Genomic DNA, 18,263 nt, shown 5'->3' with positions numbered 1-18,263 from the left:
GCCTAAGGTGATGTCTTCAAGTTGTTGTTTATTTATTTATTTAATTAATTATTTATTTTTTTGGACCAACAGTCCAAAACTCAACAGTGCCCCATTTACTATTATAGAAGAAAACTCTGAGGTAATCCTTTTTGAGCTCATGGAACCATGGAATTCGTGGCACTTAAAAACACTACAGTATTAGTACATTACTATACAATCAGTTAGCACTTTACTAGGTACACCTAGCTAACACTAATGCAGTCTAATAAACAGTCTTGCGATAAATCCGAACCTTCATGAAGCTTTCAATGTTCTGTTTTAATTGAAATTTTGAGAGATTCTGTTGATTCTGTATAGTCATTTTGGAGGATGTAATTTCTGGTGTTGTTGAACTGTATTGTATTATACTAACAGGTGGTTTTTTTCTTTTTTTTTCTCCAAATAATAGAGAAAAATGACCATATAAAGCAGTAAAATATAATTGCAAGGCTAACGGGACAGTGCAAATACGCATGCGCAACATTGACAGCTAACTAGCGCAGCGTACTTTACAACAGCCAGCTGTTACCAACCACTTAGACACAGTGGTTAGCGTTTCGGTTTTGTTTTCGGCAGTAACTTAACCGTCATTCTTGAATATCCATCTTATGGGGAAGATAACATTAAGACTAATTCATACAAGTATGGCGGTTGCAGTTAGCTTTGACAGCTCTTCGTCTGTGTAGTTAGCGAGCTAGCTAGCTAGGTAATGTTGATAGCACTCAGTAGCATCAACGCTAGCTAGCTAAGTTACAGCGGATTCTTACAAGCTGGCATCAAAAAACCTCATCGTCAGCCATGGGAATACTATTTACAAAGCTGTGGAGGCTTTTTAATCATCAAGGTAAGCATGATGCCGTGGCATTTATCATAAAAATGTCGAAGATAGGGGAACGAAGTGGGTTCAGAGGGCCCACTGTGAACGACAGGTCCGCTGCGCTCATACTAGCCTTGGATACAGCTAATATACACATGACACTATAAGTATGAGTATAAGTCTTATTTTCTCATCAGAAAGCCGGTCACTGAGATGTATGTGTGTGTGTATTCATGCTGTTGTTGTTTCACCATAACTTGTATGTAATTTTATATTAACTCTGTTCACTGTTTCTGTATTAACTTCGTGTTAGATTATTTATGCTCTCGGAGCATGGAGCGCAGGTTAGATGAAACCTAGTCGATCCCCGGCTAGTGATCTTGGATTAGTAAACAGGCGGCTCATTGCGAAACCTCTGTAACACGAATCCTGACTTATGGGTCCAGTGTTCAGACTGGTTGACCGGTATTATGAGTGGGGATGGCTACACAAAAAGAGCACACTGAAAGTCAGCCACATCAGCAGAGTGCTCGGTCGAGTGAGGATCAATGGATGACTTCAGAGTGAGTCACGCTGACTTTTTACTGCGAGTGTAATCACGTTAACCTTATCAGAGTAATGACAGGAATACAGTTAACCCGACGTTCATTCACAGTTAGTTTAACTTCTAAGTATCTAACTTGTTCTGATTGTAGTATCACTATCCAATCTTGGTCATGACTAGATCACATGGGACAAGCATGCTTTAAGTCAGTTGAGAATAAAATAGCTATAAACTAGGTCTATTACTTCTACTCCTGATCTTGTGATGCTTATTGCAGTGACTTCTGCACTCAAAGACAAAGGTTTGTTAGCTGTTTACATACCTATCAGTAAAGCTGAAGCAGATAATTAGTTAATCAGTCAACAGAAAACTAACCCTAGGTCTCTGCCTTTTTCTGTGTTACACTATTGTAAAGTGACTGTATTTTGGTTGTGAAGGTGTCACATTGGGTTGCGGTAAGTTTTGATAGGCGTGTCTAAACATTTAACTGAAAAAGTAGTTGTTATCTCAGTCGAAAATGAAAACGATTTCTGCAGGCCTACCCAACATTGACTGCCATATGACATAAACTGTAAATATTTGCTGTTGCCATCTTTGTCTGGCAAATCATCCTCTGTTACATCTCCTCTGAGCTCTGCTCCATTTTGCTTCCATCCATCCTATCCCTGGAGTATGTAAGGCTTTTATTGTAACTCCTGTATCTAGCCCCAGCTGCACTTTCAAGCCTCAGGAAATCGTACCATGGCTGTCCCCAGCTGATGGATTCTGCCCAGTGGAACAACAGAAGTTCATTCACAGTGAAGAGGATGTGCAATTAGACATTACAGACTTGGCTTGTTAATGGTGATGGGGTTCCTGGAGACTATCCTAGCCTATCACAGATATTGGGCGACAGGTGGGAAAAACCCTGCAGATACAGACACCCATGTTCAAACTTAAGAATTGGGCATTATCTAACATTTGTGTCTTTGGATTAGAGTTTAAATTCATTCATTATCTATACCGCTAATTCGTTAAGGGTCGTGGGATGACTGGAGCCTATCCCAGCTGACAATGGGTGAGAGGCGGGGTATACCCTGTACGGATTACGAGTCCATCAAAGGGCCAACATATATAGACAAACAGCCATTCATACTCACATTCACATCTACGGGCAATTTACAGTCACCAATTAACCTAACTTGCATGTCTTTGGATGGTCAGAGGAAGCCGGAGTACCCTGAGAGAACCCACACAGGCACAGGGAAAACATGCAAATTCCACACAGAAAAGCTTGTTGCTGTGAGGTGACCACAGCATCACCAGTTTAAATGACCAGCTTATTTATCAGTTAGGTGATTAGACTCCAATCTTTTTTAAAAGGAAATGTGCTGGTTCTGCCCTCTCAAATGTTGCTGCTGACCTAAATTAAGTGTACAAACTGACGAGTTTGAAGATATCATCTTGAACTCTGTTATGACGGGCCTTTTATGTTATTTTCAGACATTTTTTAAACCAAACAACTAATAAAGAAAATAATTGTCAGAATAATAAAATAATAGTCAGTTGCAGACTGACTGGATTGTGGAAACCCATATAGCTACTGCCACCTGCATGACCCACCCCCCCCCCACAAGATTCTTTGCCCCAGCTTCTTGTGGTTCCACAGGACTGACTTTTGATCAACACTGTCTTCAGTGCTATTTGTTGTCTATGCATGTAGTCTGTTATGTTTGCTAAGGCTATATTTTTGCTCAAATTGTTTACTCCTTGTCTTCACAGGTGTTTTGTTTAGGTTCAACATGGCAGAGTTGCATGTTTAAGACTAACATTTTGATCTTGTGCAATTCTGTTTGCTGCTGCTTTCACTTTCTTTGCTCGCAACTTACAGTGCGAGAGCTACAGTATTTATTAACTGTATGTGGTAATGTACATACATTATGTTTTCAACACTGGTTGTTGACTTTAATTTCACTGAATTGTAAGGTGTATTCCAGACAAGGGAAGGGAAATTTTGTGTGTAGTCTGCTAATTTACAAATCAGTCCAGTAATATGTGTAAGCTTAATTATAATAAAGAAGTATATTTATTACCCAACACTCTTTTATTTACAATCCTCAGAGGAAACATTATGGGTCACATCTTGTGAATCGTTTAATTGTGTTAAATTTATTTTCACTGTCTCACCTGTTACAGGCTGTAGTGCTCATTACTGCCCATTTCTTCAGTGCATTTGTGAATCTGTTTTATACTTTGGCACAACATATTACAGTTTAAAGACCAGTTAGTCTCAGTTACCAGGCTGATACTGTGGTGTGTTAGAGGGTATCCCATCATTCATATTTAAGGTGACATCTGTAGTTGTGTGACTGGCCAAATCTCCATCAAACTTACATTGATATATCATTGTTGGCTGAAACTGTTGTCACATGATGCTCTCTTGACAATAGTTTTTTCTGTTCCCAAGTTACCAATGCACACACACTACCATGTGGCTGTTGCAGAGCTGTACCAGGCTGTGCAAACCGTGGAATAACTAGTTATAAGTGAAATTATTTTGTTTGTATGCAGCCCAAAAACAAGGTAATCTTGGAAACTTGGAAATTATCAAAAAACCATTTTAAATCAATTTCATATATTTCAGAATTTGTAACTCATAGCAGTTTAGAGCGATTGTCCTGTAAGTTGCTGCTAAAAGAATACCCAGTGTACTGTATTTTTAGTGTGCATGCCTCTGTGTGTTTGTTGTGTGATGCTAGGTTTTTCTGTAGACCAAACATGAGGATAGTGCTGATAAGCCTGTTTTTTAAAAGTGAGGGTAGAATGTGGGCTTGATCTCGTTCTGTCATGCTCCAGTGTCTCTTGATTACCCATTTGTCCATAACTAACAACACCAGCCAGTCTTTGTTCCTCATCTGTTTTCTGTGTTGTCACAGAGTCTTAAAAATGGCATTGTAATTTAGTTCTGTTATTTGAGAAGGTCCTTTAGTGCTGTAGATGCTTGGAGCTGGGTATTATGCCACACAAGATTTATAGACAACCAGCCACCACTTTGATCCCTCCTGCTGTGAAATCTTGTGTTCTTTACCTTTATCCCAACCTTGTGCTTACTGTAGGACTTCTTAGTATTGTCTTGTTACTTCAGTGCATCAACAGCAAGAGTGCAATTCATCCTAGTCGTCACATCTTGCTTGTCTTTTTCATGAGTAAAGCCTCTGTGTATTTGAGAGAGAGTGACCATGTATCCTATCTCCACAGCTGCTGCTGGGTTCAACCTGATTGTACAAGCTTGCTTAAGACCACCCACTAATTCATCTGTAGCTGTGAAAGTACACTGTTCACAGTGCCACAATGTCTCAGTGATGCTAGATGTGTAAAACTACACATTTTGGTACTGAAGAATAGTGTTGAACACAAAATGGCCTGTTATTTGAATTGCTCAATGCAGTTCCACATCAAAAGACATAATTTAAACACATTACTTGACAGTTTACGTATGAATCAGACATAGCCCACATATTGATGTCACTATTAGCTCTGTGAATCTCTGTGAAAAGTGTCTTTTTTTGCCTTTCAGAGCACAAAGTAATTATCGTTGGCCTGGACAATGCTGGCAAGACCACAATTCTTTATCAGTTGTAAGTATACAAACATAGTATTTTCAGTAAGCTTCTTATGTCTTCACAGTTTTATACATCCATAAAATGTGTCATAAATTTGACCATCACCACCTGATGGTTTCCATTTTGTATGTTCTAGTTCAATGAATGAGGTGGTACACACCTCTCCTACAATTGGGAGCAACGTGGAGGAGATTGTGGTTAACAATACCCATTTCCTAATGTGGGACATTGGGGGCCAGGAGTCCCTTAGGTCTTCGTGGAATACATACTACACAAACACAGAGGTAATAGTAGCATATGTTGGCCCACAGTCAATTTAAAAGATCTTTGGTGCTTCATTTGGCACCCAACAAGGTAGATCTGTCTGAGTTATCACTGTGAAGAAATTTCTTAGTGCAGGTAGTGTGTCAGATTTTTCAACAGTTATTTTTTTTCCTCATTATAATACAGTCCAGTGTAACAGCAGCATCATTGCACCTAGAGTTCAGGCAAGGGTCTGAAAAAGTTTAGATGCAGTACTTTTTTATTAATTGTCTATACCTCTCTCTGTCTTTTCTGACTAGTTTGTAATTGTGGTGGTTGACAGCACAGACAGAGAAAGGATCTCGGTGACCAAAGACGAACTCTACAGAATGCTAGCTCATGAAGTGAGTATCACAATATCAAAAGTACATTAGCATCTTTGCGACACTTCAACTAATCATCTTTCATACATAAAAAAATTGTTGGAGGTCATGAGGGTAGACAAATGCCATGTAAAACTAACGCCAAAACAGAAAATGAAAATTACTTTAACTCCAAATTATTTTTAATGTGAGTTACAAGCATCTAACAGCTACAAAAAGTTCACATTAAATTAAATACAAGCTAACAGCGTTTAGCACAACATTAAGCCGTTTAAAAGAAATATATAATATGATGATGAATATACTATAAAAACCCAAACAAAAATCATTATTTTAGGCAAGTCAAAAAATGCATAGTTAGTAAATATGTTTAAGATTAGGGCTGTAAATCACAAGTTTCATAACGATACAATATTATATTGATTCAGTGGACAAGGATTCAATGTTTGCCTATATCACAAAGTGTGCTACAATATGATTTGATTCAGGAGTCAGCAATTGATATGAGACAATATTGTATACTGATTTAACACTATCATTTCCATTCATATCATATCAAATCACAAAAAGCAACTAAAGTATCATCTGACATTTTATTGAGCTTCATCCAGACATTTAATTGAAAAACAATCTTTGCTTTTAATAAAAATAGATAAATCCTGTTCATAAAGTGCCACATTCTGATATATTGAGCTTAAAATTTTCATATTCTGTAAAAGAAAACTGAAAGAACATTTAATTCCTATTTGTATACATTAAAGCATGATATTGAGTAAACCTGAGAATTTTGGCATGCACGCAGCATGCGGCTTGTCATTTGAACCATCCTTTTTCCAAAATCCAAAATGTTTCCACACTGCTGATTTATTCACCAGAGGAGAGACAGTATCTTCACTGACTTTTTTTCTAGTTGCTTGCCATGGTGCTGCTTGCATTTTGTTTGTAGGTGTGCGTACTCAGGCGGAGAAAGATGTGCCAGGGGAATTTCAAATTAAAGGCATGTCTTACAAATGATTATATTAAAACTGTGATGTTACATGTTATATTAGTGTTGGTTTGGTGAGGAACGACTGTTCAGTTGAAGTAACGTTAATGCCAGGGTTAATGAACATGTTGCTTAGACGCAGTGAAGCCTGTCTGTCATGTCAGCTGCCTGTAATTGGCTGGGAGCTGGGTATGGAGGCAGTCTTTGGGTCTTTCCACAGAAAAAGGGGCTGAAAGTGAGTCGATGTAGGTAGTTTGGAGGTTTTGTTATTTTTGTCAGCATTGGCTACGGCCCACGGTAGCCTGTGTTATCGTGCTTGATAAAAGTTGCTGAATTAGCTGATGTCTCCGTGCTCTGCTTGGTGAGGGACATTACAACATATCTGATGTCTGATAGATGTTTTCATTTTGGATAGATGCTATTGGACTGTTGATCACTGAATCAATGTATTGATGTAGATCGATGTATTGTTGCAGCCCCTATTTAAGATAACTTTCTCAAATATTATCTAAAAATACAGAATATAAAGCAGTCAGTTTCCATAAAAGTAAACCAAAAAAAATCCCAAAACATCAAACAGAAATAATGTTAGGTGCTATGCAATTTTAAATAATCTGCCTTTGAAGCGGTGTTTGTGACTAGTTATTTTAAAGTTGAAGTCACAGCACATCTTGTAAATGTAAAAGAGGTAGCCAAAGGATGGAAACAGCCTGTTATGCTCAAACTAATTAACAGGTCTCTCATTTGAGATATTGTTTTCTGATACAGATTTTTTTTTTTCATGTGTTCAAACATTAAAATTTGAGTAAAACTCACCTGTTAATATTTCTTACCTGTCTCTTATCTTCCCTCCAGGATTTAAGAAAAGCAGGGCTGTTGATCTTTGCAAACAAGCAGGATGTGAAAGGTTGCATGTCTGTAGGCTGAGATCTCTCAGAGTCTCCAGCTTACCTCTGTCAAAGACCACCAGTGGCACATCCAGGCCTGCTGTGCTCTCACTGGGGAGGGGTGAGAACTGCTTTTGTTAAAATAGACTGTAAAATTGTAATTTATGTATGCACTCTTAACATTGTGCTGTGATAGAGGAAAAGTGTTTTATATATATAAAATTTTGCTCTAATACAGTATGCATACAGAGCTTTTGTCTTAATGCCTGCCTATCTGCATTTCTGCCACTCTCTCTTCCATGTCCCCATTCCTCTTCAACACTTTCAATGTCTTGTTCGCCTTCAGGCTGTGCCAGGGTCTTGAGTGGATGATGTCACGGCTGCGTGTGAGATGATGACCTTTGACTTTGATCAGGAGTGCGGCGTTGCTCTCTGTTTTCTCTGCCTCCAGCCATGAGCTTGAAATGAGGATGGGGTGAGGTCTGTTGATGGATGGCCCTCTCCTCTTTCCTGTGAAGCTGACATGGGCAGACTTCTGCCAGGACGTTACATTCTTCTGTGATAACTTATTTTAAAAAAGACATTTGAACTCTGAACAAAAACATGACCTTTTCAGAAGGACTTTGGACAACAAATATAGACTCAATTATTTAAATTGAAATTTCTGCACGGTTTTCCTTTCAGAAAAAACTCAGAGGTCAGCAAAGTGTCTGACTTTGAATTGTACATGGACTTATTCTTCAGCTGTGTGTGAGTCTAGCCCATGGTGGCCTTGCAGTATTGCCGGACTAGCTGTGGCAGTTTTTATTGCCCCCCTGTGTGTACAGTCCAGTATTCTCTTTTAACGTGGTGCCTGCAGCAGAATGTTCAAGAGAATGATGGGTAATGGTGACTGAAACATGCAGAAGGGAGGGTAAAATCACAAAATGCCCTCCTCCTTTCAGTCTCTATGAATAATCAGTGAAATAAAGTGTTTTTATCTGTTTCAAGTGAATTGCATCATGTCATGAATGAGTATTTCTTTCAGGTGCTCTTTTCTTCTGTATGATTTACTTTTATCTTGGGATGATTGTGAACTACATAGTTTTGTGTTTGTAACTTCAGTTACTCTTTTTTTTTTTTTTTTTTTTTTTTAGTCCTTTAGGGGGCAGAATGTGTCACATGAGCTCATGGTCCCTCATGCTTTTCAGGGAGCATGATGAGCAGCTACAGAAGGAGGGAGAAGAGTGCCAGAGAGAAAAGACAGCAGAGCAATTCAGGGAGAGACTATATCCAAAATGTGAACAGCACAAAGTGAAGAAGATAGGGGGGAAAAAGAGAATCTAAAATCTAATTTGAATGAATGACAATACAATTCAAAGCCTAACTATGTTTTAGACTTGGCATTCCACTCATTTGTGGTTCCTCCTGTGCTGTATCACTTAATTGTTAGCCTTGGCTCTTCCTCAGTTGGGTTCTCAGATCTCTTGTCATGGCATGGTATCATAGGTATAAGTAAGTTGACTTTTACAAAGTCAGCAAGCAGCCCCCACCTTAATTTTATCATATATCATCATCCATAAAACCAATCTGAAGGCCTTTGGGCCCTTTTAATCTCTCTAGCTCACAGTTTTGGTTTTATGGCACAATTGCTCTGTGCTTCAGCCTAAAATTGAGTACCAAAATGACTTGAACAACTGAACTTATTGACAAAGGTGGGGATATAAAATAATAAACATCAACACTTGTTATTTTAGTAAAATCCTGAGGTGTGAAAATCAGGTTTTCTCCTGAACTGCTAATGAGAAAAATGCCACAAAATGTGTCTGAAAGCTCCAGAAAATTTCTAGTGAGTGGACTAAAAGCTAGATTTTTCTGTCAAATATTATAGATACTTGCCTCTGTCTCCCACCTAATTCACTGATGCAAATCCACTGATGCACATTAAAACATTAGTGAACTTGGTCCGATGATGTGTCGAATTGAAACATCATCAGACTGGCATTGTTGTTATTTTCACACTGTGAATATCTATTAATCAAACTGTTAAATATTTTAATTTTATTATTTTGCAGATTGGTGAATACATTTTAGGTGTTGTAACAGGTAAGTCAAACCCAAATAATGCCCAGATAAAAAAATGTCAATAAGGGGCACACAAAAGCAGTTCACGATGATAATAATTATTGGTATACTGTACATTTACTATCCATTTAACACCAAACCACAGTGCAGGACAGGAGACCTTTTTTGAGTAATGCATTATTGATGTTGGCAGGCTCTATAATGACCCCTAGAGATGTGATTGGAAAGGTGAGCTTTTTGTTTGATATTCTGTTTGTACAGGTCTATTTAGCATATCTGTCCAAATAACAAAAAACTATAGTCATTTGATTTCTCACACAATGAGTTCAGGCTTGTTTGTATTGATCAACCCAAGACATCATTTGCTTCTTAAAGAGCTAGAAAGGTCACAGTGTGTGTGTTCTACTATGTATCTGCCCTTTTGTAGACAACATATCCTGTTCTTGCAAAGTCATTCTATGACTGACTAATTGGTTTCATTTTAGGCCTTTTACCTCAGGAGAATTCATTGTTTTGGTGTTGGTGAGCTAAAGTTGACAGTTGGCAGTGTTTATGTTGTGGTTGTCTTCCCTGCAGCTGTTGTGTTCTGGTGTCACAGGTCATCAGTCATTTTTTCCAGTGACTAAGCATCATGTAGCCCCCTCCCTGGGTGTCATTGGCATTGGGAAGTCATTCTCTTGACTGCTAGAATCATTAAAAGTCTGTGATACCCTGTCTGAACCTGGAATGCAATGCACCAAGTGTTTCCAAAGCTTGAAAAATCTTTCCACCTATTGAGTTTACCATAAACTGAACAAAACATTTTTTTTCTTTTTTAAATTTGAAGGGTAACCCTCAATACAATGGAGGTAAAGGCAGTTTCATTTGCAGCATAGGGGGGAAAATACATTTTAAAAGAATGACACTGTCTCTTTGTTGCTCAGATAAGAAAACAAAAGTTGTCAAAAGGACTGTTTCTATAGTAGAAAGTAGTTCCAATGAAAACAGCTGATCTTGAGGTCTGGATAATACAGAGTAAATGGGGCATCGAACATATCTCTGTTTTTTTCTCTTGTTTTTTTTTCTTTTAATTTGATGCTGCTGTCACAAACAATCATTACCCTGTATTATCTCAGGGTGGGTCCAGAAATCTTCAAGATGAGTAACTCAAAACTTGAACACATGAAATTCAGACCATATTGTCAGTCATAGAATGCATGTCTCCTATAACTTCGGTTGCAGATTAGATGAGATCAGAACTGCAGTGATGTTACTAATGAGGACCAAGCAGCAGTCATCCAGTGCATCACAGAATGGAGGGCCATTACCGCTTTCCAGAGGGAGAGAGAGAGAGACACAGCTGCTGCTGTCCATCTTGCCCCCCTAGTAGCACCCTGCTTTTGGCACAAAGAGTGAGAGAAAAGATATGACATACCATACAGATAGAGGCACATAATCTGAAGAGAGGAAATGTACATATGGTACATTTTTCATTCTTTGTCTTAAATCCTGTGTCACCATATCCACATGTTCAGAGATGATACCATTTGCTTCTTAATTTTAGTCATAAATTGCTGTCAGATTTAATCATAGCTGACACTGGACCTCAACTGTATGCTCTATGTCATCTTGAAATAGTTTGTGATTAATTTTAAATCTCAGTACTGTTTATACACTCACATTGTGTGAAACCTGAGTAGCAGTCCACTCTGCTACTTAAAAAATGTGAAAATGAGCTTTTTTGATTTTGCTGAAAGTCACTTGTCCTGTGACAGGTTAAATGGAATTTCTCTGGTCTATTATGTAGCGTGAAGTGAATATATATATGACTGCCTCTAGAGCTGGACTGCTAGTGGTAGTCGTATTGTTTTAAGGTTTTGTTAATATATCAAGGAGCAAGGTTAAATGTAATTATTGTTAACTACTGTGAAATTAAAAACTTGACAAATGTGTGCACAGTACATAAGTACCCATGTGGTGGTCTAGATGTATGAGATATCCCCAATCTTCATTCCAAACAAATGTCAGGACTTGCACAGGGTGGCTAATTATTCATTTACAGGCTTTATCCATAACCCAAGGGTCACTGGTGATTCATCAGACACAGTCACATATATAATATGTTGGGTAGTGTTGTGTTTGTAATTTATATTAATTGGGGCATGTGCATTTCTTTTTTTCCATCTCACAGGTCTTCAGTTTGATGTTGACCTGATTCTTGGCAGGACCTAGCCAGCTCAGGGTCAGCTAACAGATGACCTCAACAGATCTGGCACTAACAGCCGTGCCAGGCCTTTAGCTAACCTCCTCACAAGCTCAAACTCATATTCTTACTTGTGGTCAGACCTACTTCCAGAGCTTTTACAAAAAAGACCTGCATTTCTCAACATCACAACCAACACATACCCATTGACACAGAGGTACTGTTGTAGTTAGGGTTTACTTTTGTTTTCTTGAGACCCCCAACATGCATGCCCCACTGCCTTCCTCATAACTGTACCGCTGATGCATTAGCTCCGACAGGTGCTCTTTTCTGAAGGGATCACTTAGGTATATTTAGATTTTGAAACCTGAGAGTGCTGCTCTCTGATTGGTTGTGTCAGCCACATGATAACCTGGGTAGAAACCACAGCTGTGTGCTGTTGCCCAGCGTTTCTCTGGAGGGAAGCTGGGGAGGCTTTGGCGGCTTGGGAGACCATTAAACTTTAAATTAACTGGTAAGCAAAGAAAATGAGAAAAAGCACAAATATCTATATTTTCTACACCCTGCATGGCTTTCCAGCTGCTTGGATTTCCATCATTTCCATCCTCTGCTTCCAATCTGGATCCGGGAAGACAGCTGATTGAGGAACAAGGACTGTGAAGGCTCTGATGCACACTGAAGGACTAACCAAATAATTCAGAACTGCAAGACTCCAGCAAGATCAGACCAGGCCTACCTTTGGATGTATCTGAAATTACAGCAGCAGTGTGGCCATTCTGTCTGTCTTTTCACAATCTCAACGCCTCCCTGGCTATTTTGTTCTTCTACCTCAACTGCTCCATCTGTTTCTCTTGTTGTTTAACAGAGAAAATTATATTTTAATTTAAAGAGTTGGTTATCAAGTGCTAAAAAAAGGTAGTTAGTATGTCATCCTATATTTAACCTGCAGCCTCAGAAGGCATTGCATCTCCGTTTGCTAAACAGAGTCAACCAATCAGGTTGTGGCATTAGCTTACATGTCAAATAGCTGAAGCACTGTTGGGCAGCTGTCGCCAACCTTCAGCCAAGAGGCACAGTTCTCTGATCTGTGTTGTGGCAAGTGAAGGAAGAGGGGTGGCTGTCACACATTCAAAGGCAGAGGCCTGTTATAATGCACTCAGTGTCTCACCTACCTAATCTGCCCCTCTCCCAGTGTAATTACTGATTTACACTTGTAGCACAGTTTATGAGGTGTTTCACATATTTTTATTACTTTGTTTAGGATTGGGGCAAAAGTCGGACTATCAATTTGAGACCCTAGTGGATGGCAAGTGAGGCCTCCTTACTGTCAGGAAATACTGCGGGAATCTTTTGCTGGTATGGCATGCACATTGGTTGAACATCAGTATGTTGGTGTTATATTTTTCATAGCATGTGTCTGCTGTTTATTATTCCTCTTGAAAAGGTAAATGGGGGATAGCTGGCAGCATCCTAAAATATCTCTGGTGCAGTTGTTCTTTGGTCTCTTGTCTAAGCCCCATTATGCAATTTAAAATTGCAATTTGTTGCTACTGACAGAATATTTAAGTTAACTTTGCTACACTGTTGAATTGTACACATCCCCATTATGCTTTTCAGCCAATGAGGCCAAACCTGTTCATTCAGAGTTCATATGAATGCCTGAAAATGTCATCTGTGTTTTTCTATAGAACCTCTAAAACCGTCTCAAAATGACGGAAATTGTGGAGGAATATGAGGAATATGAGGAGGAAGAGGAGGAGGAGATTGTGGAAGAGGTAAGTAAGGACATCTTCTCACTAGATTTCATATTGTAAATGAAGACCGCCTGTGTTTACTTTCATTGCCCTAATTTTTGTTTATAGCCTACATATGTTTAAAATCTGAGAAATAATTTCATTTACTTCAGTAGGTTGAAGTTATCTACTGTATCTTCAGGTCCAGTGGCAGGCCCTATGAATAGTTAGGTTAGTGACGATACCCCCTCCAGTCAGCAGTTCATGGAACCAGTCATCCATGTTTGCTGGTGGATCCTGTTTCAAGTGGACACCTTCTGATAGGTTTTAAGTCCTGGATTGCCCTTAACAGCCAACTATAAATCAAAAGTATTTCAAATTGAAGAGAGAGTATTTGCCAGTGTCCTTTTAAAAGTGCAGATACTTTTACTTGAGCCCTTAAAGCAGTCTTATGGCAGACTGCCCCACAACATTATAAATGGGCTCTAGTGATGTAAACATTACACAACTGCCAATGCACAAAATAAAGTCATCAATCTCCACAGATTTCTGCAGATGACTACAAATTTAGCCATCAGCTATTTCCCAACATCTAATATATCAATGAACACATTTTGCAAAGATGTAATGGTACCCAAATTATGATGTTATATTTCCTGTGTAGCATTTCCTGTGGATTACATACAATTTGGGGGTGTGCCAACTTCTGGAAGTTACTATTTTGTAGTTTTTCTCAAGTGCCACATTTCACGCCAATAATATAATTTGATATTCATGACCAATCTCCAGTGTTATTTGTCTCCAGATTATGTGATCAAACCTCATAACTTGAATATTTAAGGGTGTTTTTATGCTGCATTTGAAGTCCATGTTGTGTTTGAATTGTTGTGTTGTTAAAAGTCTCCATGTCAGTGTCCAATGGAAGAGTGAAAACAGAAGGCTAACAGCTTAATCCCATATTTCCTGGTGAAATAGGATTAAAGATAGCCTTGTATTTATTCATACTTAATATTGCTGACATCTTATAGGGGAGTTTGAATGATGGATTTGGCTGCATAATTTTACCTCATCATTATCATTTAACTCCCATATAACGTAACAGCTGCTTCAAATAGATTTACCATCTTTACTGCAAAGATGTAAATCGTTTGGGAGGTGGGATGGATGGATACCCTCAAAATCAATACAATCTGATTTCACTAGCACTTTCATCTACACTGTGGAGAAATGTTGCATTGTTTTGAGTAAATAGTAAGACGTCTTCTTATTTAGTCTACAGAATGGGGAGAAACATAGTGCTGTTCAGGTCAGATATAAAAAGATGCATATAGCTGAAAACTATGCCTTCACAACAATATGGAATGACTTAGTTCATAATAAGTGTAGTTGTTAAAAGGTTTTCTTTGTTTTTATTTTATAATAATTATTTATTTATTATTTTCTTCATATTAACTTTAAAAATTACTTAACTCCTTAGGTTGTTGAGGTGTAGAGTTCTCTGACTGGCATTTAGACAAATTTAGAAGTGGACATCTATGGCACATTGGCAGGGAGATGGGGCAGAGGGAGAAGTAAAGAGAGTGAAAGCAAGAGAGAGAGAGCGGGGCAAGTGAGACGAGTCACTGTGCTGTAAAATACACTCTGAGCATGTTAACGTCACAGTGCAAAAAAACTTGCTAAGGAGAGGAGAAAAAACTGCCTGAAGGGTGTTAGAGAGAGGTTGTTTTGAATAGTTTTTTGGGGATTTGTAATAAAATTGATGAGTGTTTCATTTACACCTATGGTTCTCCCTTATCTGATAGATTCAGATATTGAAGCCTCTTACAAATGTTGATCAAAATGATTGAGATGTTCTTTCTCTCAGCTCTGGTTATTCAATAGATTGCTGGTAGATTTGAGGGGTTAGTGGTTTACTTCTAAAGCCACTTGGTTCATAATGTTCAACCTTATGTGACTGTAAATGTTTCACTGCCCAAGTAGAGGGAAGTGTAATTCAGACAGGCTGCAAGTCAGACATGCTATTCATGGAGCAGTATGCTATGTGTGGCAATACCGTCAGTAGCCTGAGGTGCTTGACTAAAAAAGCACATTTCCTCATAAATGGATGCTTTTTTCCCCTTAATTACAACCCAAAAAAATCAAGTGGTATCTAACCATGCAGAAACATTTGGTTATATGCCCAAATTTTGGGATATCCATCTCTGACATTTTTACCTCTGCTTCAGTACAGAGAAGGTGAATGGGATGTTATTTGTGGTGCTCACAGTGAGGAGGAGGATCATTTAAAATGTTCAACAATGGTAATCTAGATAATCCACACAAACAACTGTCTACAGTTATTTTATGGGACTATTTCTTCAGAAAAAAAGTGGTTTCTAAAAATTTTACAGTTTGTTCTGTGGATTACTCAAAATAACATAGACATTATTTTCTTAAAATTCAAGTTGCTGTTGAATTTTTAAAAAATGTGAGCATCACAAATTAAATCCCTTTCAACTCCACTGTATTGGAGTGAAGGCAGAAAACTCAGAAACATGCATTGAAATGTGTAAAATAAAACCTAAACTATCTTCATGCTATATATTGCAAGAGTTTAAGTGAGGAAATATGTTTTTTTGTTATTTGGGTGAAGCAATCCATAAACCCAAGGGAGCTGTGGTTGAAGAGGCATAGAGAATATAAAACTAAACTGTGTAAACAGTTTGTGTACCTTCTGTGTAGCAACTGACATAGGCAATGGGCTATGAAGTGACAAATAAGAATAGAATTATTGTCATGTGAGTAGCTGGTGTTTATAGACTTGGTCAGAGGATCAAAGATTTAGAGCAGCCAGGCTCACATAACACAGAGGGTATTCATGCTTCTCTTTACTCTGTAGAATACAGGCTTAATTAGACTACAGCCACAATTACAGAATATCCACCTCTGATGATTTGACCTTTTTTAGTGAGACTGTGGAGAAGGAATCACTTTATTACAGGTTAGAACAAAAATTTCTGATAACATTTCTAATGCGATGTGTATTTCTTGTTATACAAGATGTGTCAATTGCAGTGCTTCCACCAGAGCTGTGGAAAAATCACCCTCAATCAGCTAGAAATACTGTGCTGTTTCTCCCATTACTTGTTCTGGCAGTTTTGAAACCCCAGAGTGTGTCCTATATTTGTAATATGTTGAGCAGATTACAACGTCGACTGTCACTGAGCACAAGACTCAGTTCTTTCAGGTAAAGCACCTCCTCCCAAGGGACAACAACTCAAACAGTGCAGGATACCTTCCTTTGTCTTGATGATGGTGCATCTCCCTCCTTGTTTGCATGCCTGTATGGATAATCAGCTGTCTGCTTATCTCACTAAAGACATAGTGTCTTTGGTCTTGGAGGGTTTTTATGTTAAAGCCATTAAAGTTAGAAATGACACTGGCAATGTGTGAAACTCTGCATGAATATTAAGCTCTTTTTCAGAAATTTAGAATTAAATTTTTTTGTCAATCTTACATGTTAATGTAGACTCCAAGAAGTGTCTGCTTTTTCGGCCGTGTATGGCTTCTTGCAGTTTAGTTAAGTGTGACTTCACTGCCCAACATATGAGATACTGAAACCCCTCATGTATAAATGTTGCTCAGCCTGACATTGCATGCAGCACAATATTGCTCATAGATACTATAGATGTGACTGAACAGCCAGCTCTTTGTTTCCACTTGTCTTGATTTTGTATGTTCTTCAGTCATCCTTCATTTGGCATTATCTTACCGCATAATAATGGCATTATTCTAATTCTCTGATGTCCATGTAGAATAAATTACTACTTTATTCACATCCCTTTAAGTCTTGACTTGATTCACATCAGTTATTTAAGGTGAGTAATTAGAGTAATAGGTATACTGCAGACTCACACAAATCACTAAGTAAGAGTTTTCACCTTGACGATGTCAATGTCAATAATGACAATGTCATTATTTAATCAACAAATTTGCATTACACTTAGAACATACCTTAGATAATCTTGTTAAATTATCACTTTCTGCGTGTCTTTGATGACTGCCTGTTGTAAGTGGATGCAGTTTTACTTCCTCGCCAATGTGTTTTCTGTAATCAAGGAACCTGGACCCTTTTGTTGTATGATTAATTGTATTTCCCTCTGTCCTCCTCCAGTCTGGCTTACCCACCAGGAAAGTCAAGAAGAAGGTCAAGGTGGATACTTCCAAGTTCATGACTCCATACCTGGCCCACAGCCAGAAGATGCTGGAGCAGTTCAGCCATGTAAGAACAAACTTGAGTTTTGGCTCAAAACCTAATTTGTCTGCTTGAGCAGGATATGGTTGTGGAAATAAAGTATAAAAAACTTTTTTTTTTTCCTTTGTGTATTTTTGTTATTTACTTACATTTATTTCTAATTAAGTTTTACTGTTACTTCATATGATATTTTAAGTGTTTGTAATGTATGACATAATGATCAATTATTCAATGATTGCTCTACAGAACAAGTACCGGCAGGCTTATGATTTGTCCAGAGGCCAGCCTCCTTCCATCATCACTGATACCCCTGAAATGATTCGCATCAGAAAGGCCCAGGAGCAGCTTAGCGAGGTATTACTGCAGACTGTACTGATATTATTTAACAAATTATGTTGTCTGAAATTTAAAGATGACGGTTGGAAAGTTATGTAATTGAGTCCCTTTTGTAAAATTACTTAAATGAAACAAATTTGCAGGCAGCAATAGATTCAGTGAGACAGTATAAATGTGGTGCAGAGGTGCTGAACAAATTCATAATGATTTTTGTTTTGGGTAAATAAAAGGT

At 38.2% G+C, this 18,263-nt stretch overlaps 2 protein-coding genes across 2 annotated transcripts in view; both read left to right on the top strand.

Annotated features, from left to right (window-relative positions):
• The first annotated feature begins 481 nt into the window (after positions 1-481).
• arl5a (ADP-ribosylation factor-like 5A) lies at positions 482-8,476 on the top strand. The gene is given in 7 exon segments (XM_018696515.2): positions 482-865; positions 4,939-4,999; positions 5,121-5,268; positions 5,548-5,631; positions 7,451-7,516; positions 7,518-7,603; positions 7,829-8,476. Coding segments are annotated over 7 exon segments (540 nt in total). The 5' UTR covers positions 482-819; the 3' UTR covers positions 7,878-8,476.
• Positions 8,477-12,126: 3,650 nt separating this feature from the next.
• Positions 12,127-18,263, top strand: part of LOC108897089 (nebulin) — a 60,873-nt gene continuing 54,736 nt past the window's right edge. Inside the window, 6 exon segments of the mRNA XM_018696513.2 lie at positions 12,127-12,242; positions 12,990-13,084; positions 13,417-13,503; positions 16,643-16,687; positions 17,615-17,722; positions 17,942-18,049. Coding sequence (XP_018552029.1) covers positions 13,438-13,503; positions 16,643-16,687; positions 17,615-17,722; positions 17,942-18,049 — 327 coding nt within the window. The 5' untranslated portion in view covers positions 12,127-12,242; positions 12,990-13,084; positions 13,417-13,437.

This window comes from Lates calcarifer, linkage group LG1 (genome assembly GCF_001640805.2).
Source record: "Lates calcarifer isolate ASB-BC8 linkage group LG1, TLL_Latcal_v3, whole genome shotgun sequence".
NCBI classification, from domain to species: domain Eukaryota; kingdom Metazoa; phylum Chordata; class Actinopteri; family Centropomidae; genus Lates; species Lates calcarifer.
Note: the sequence above shows the minus strand (reverse complement) of the source record. Positions and strands in the feature narration are given on the sequence as shown.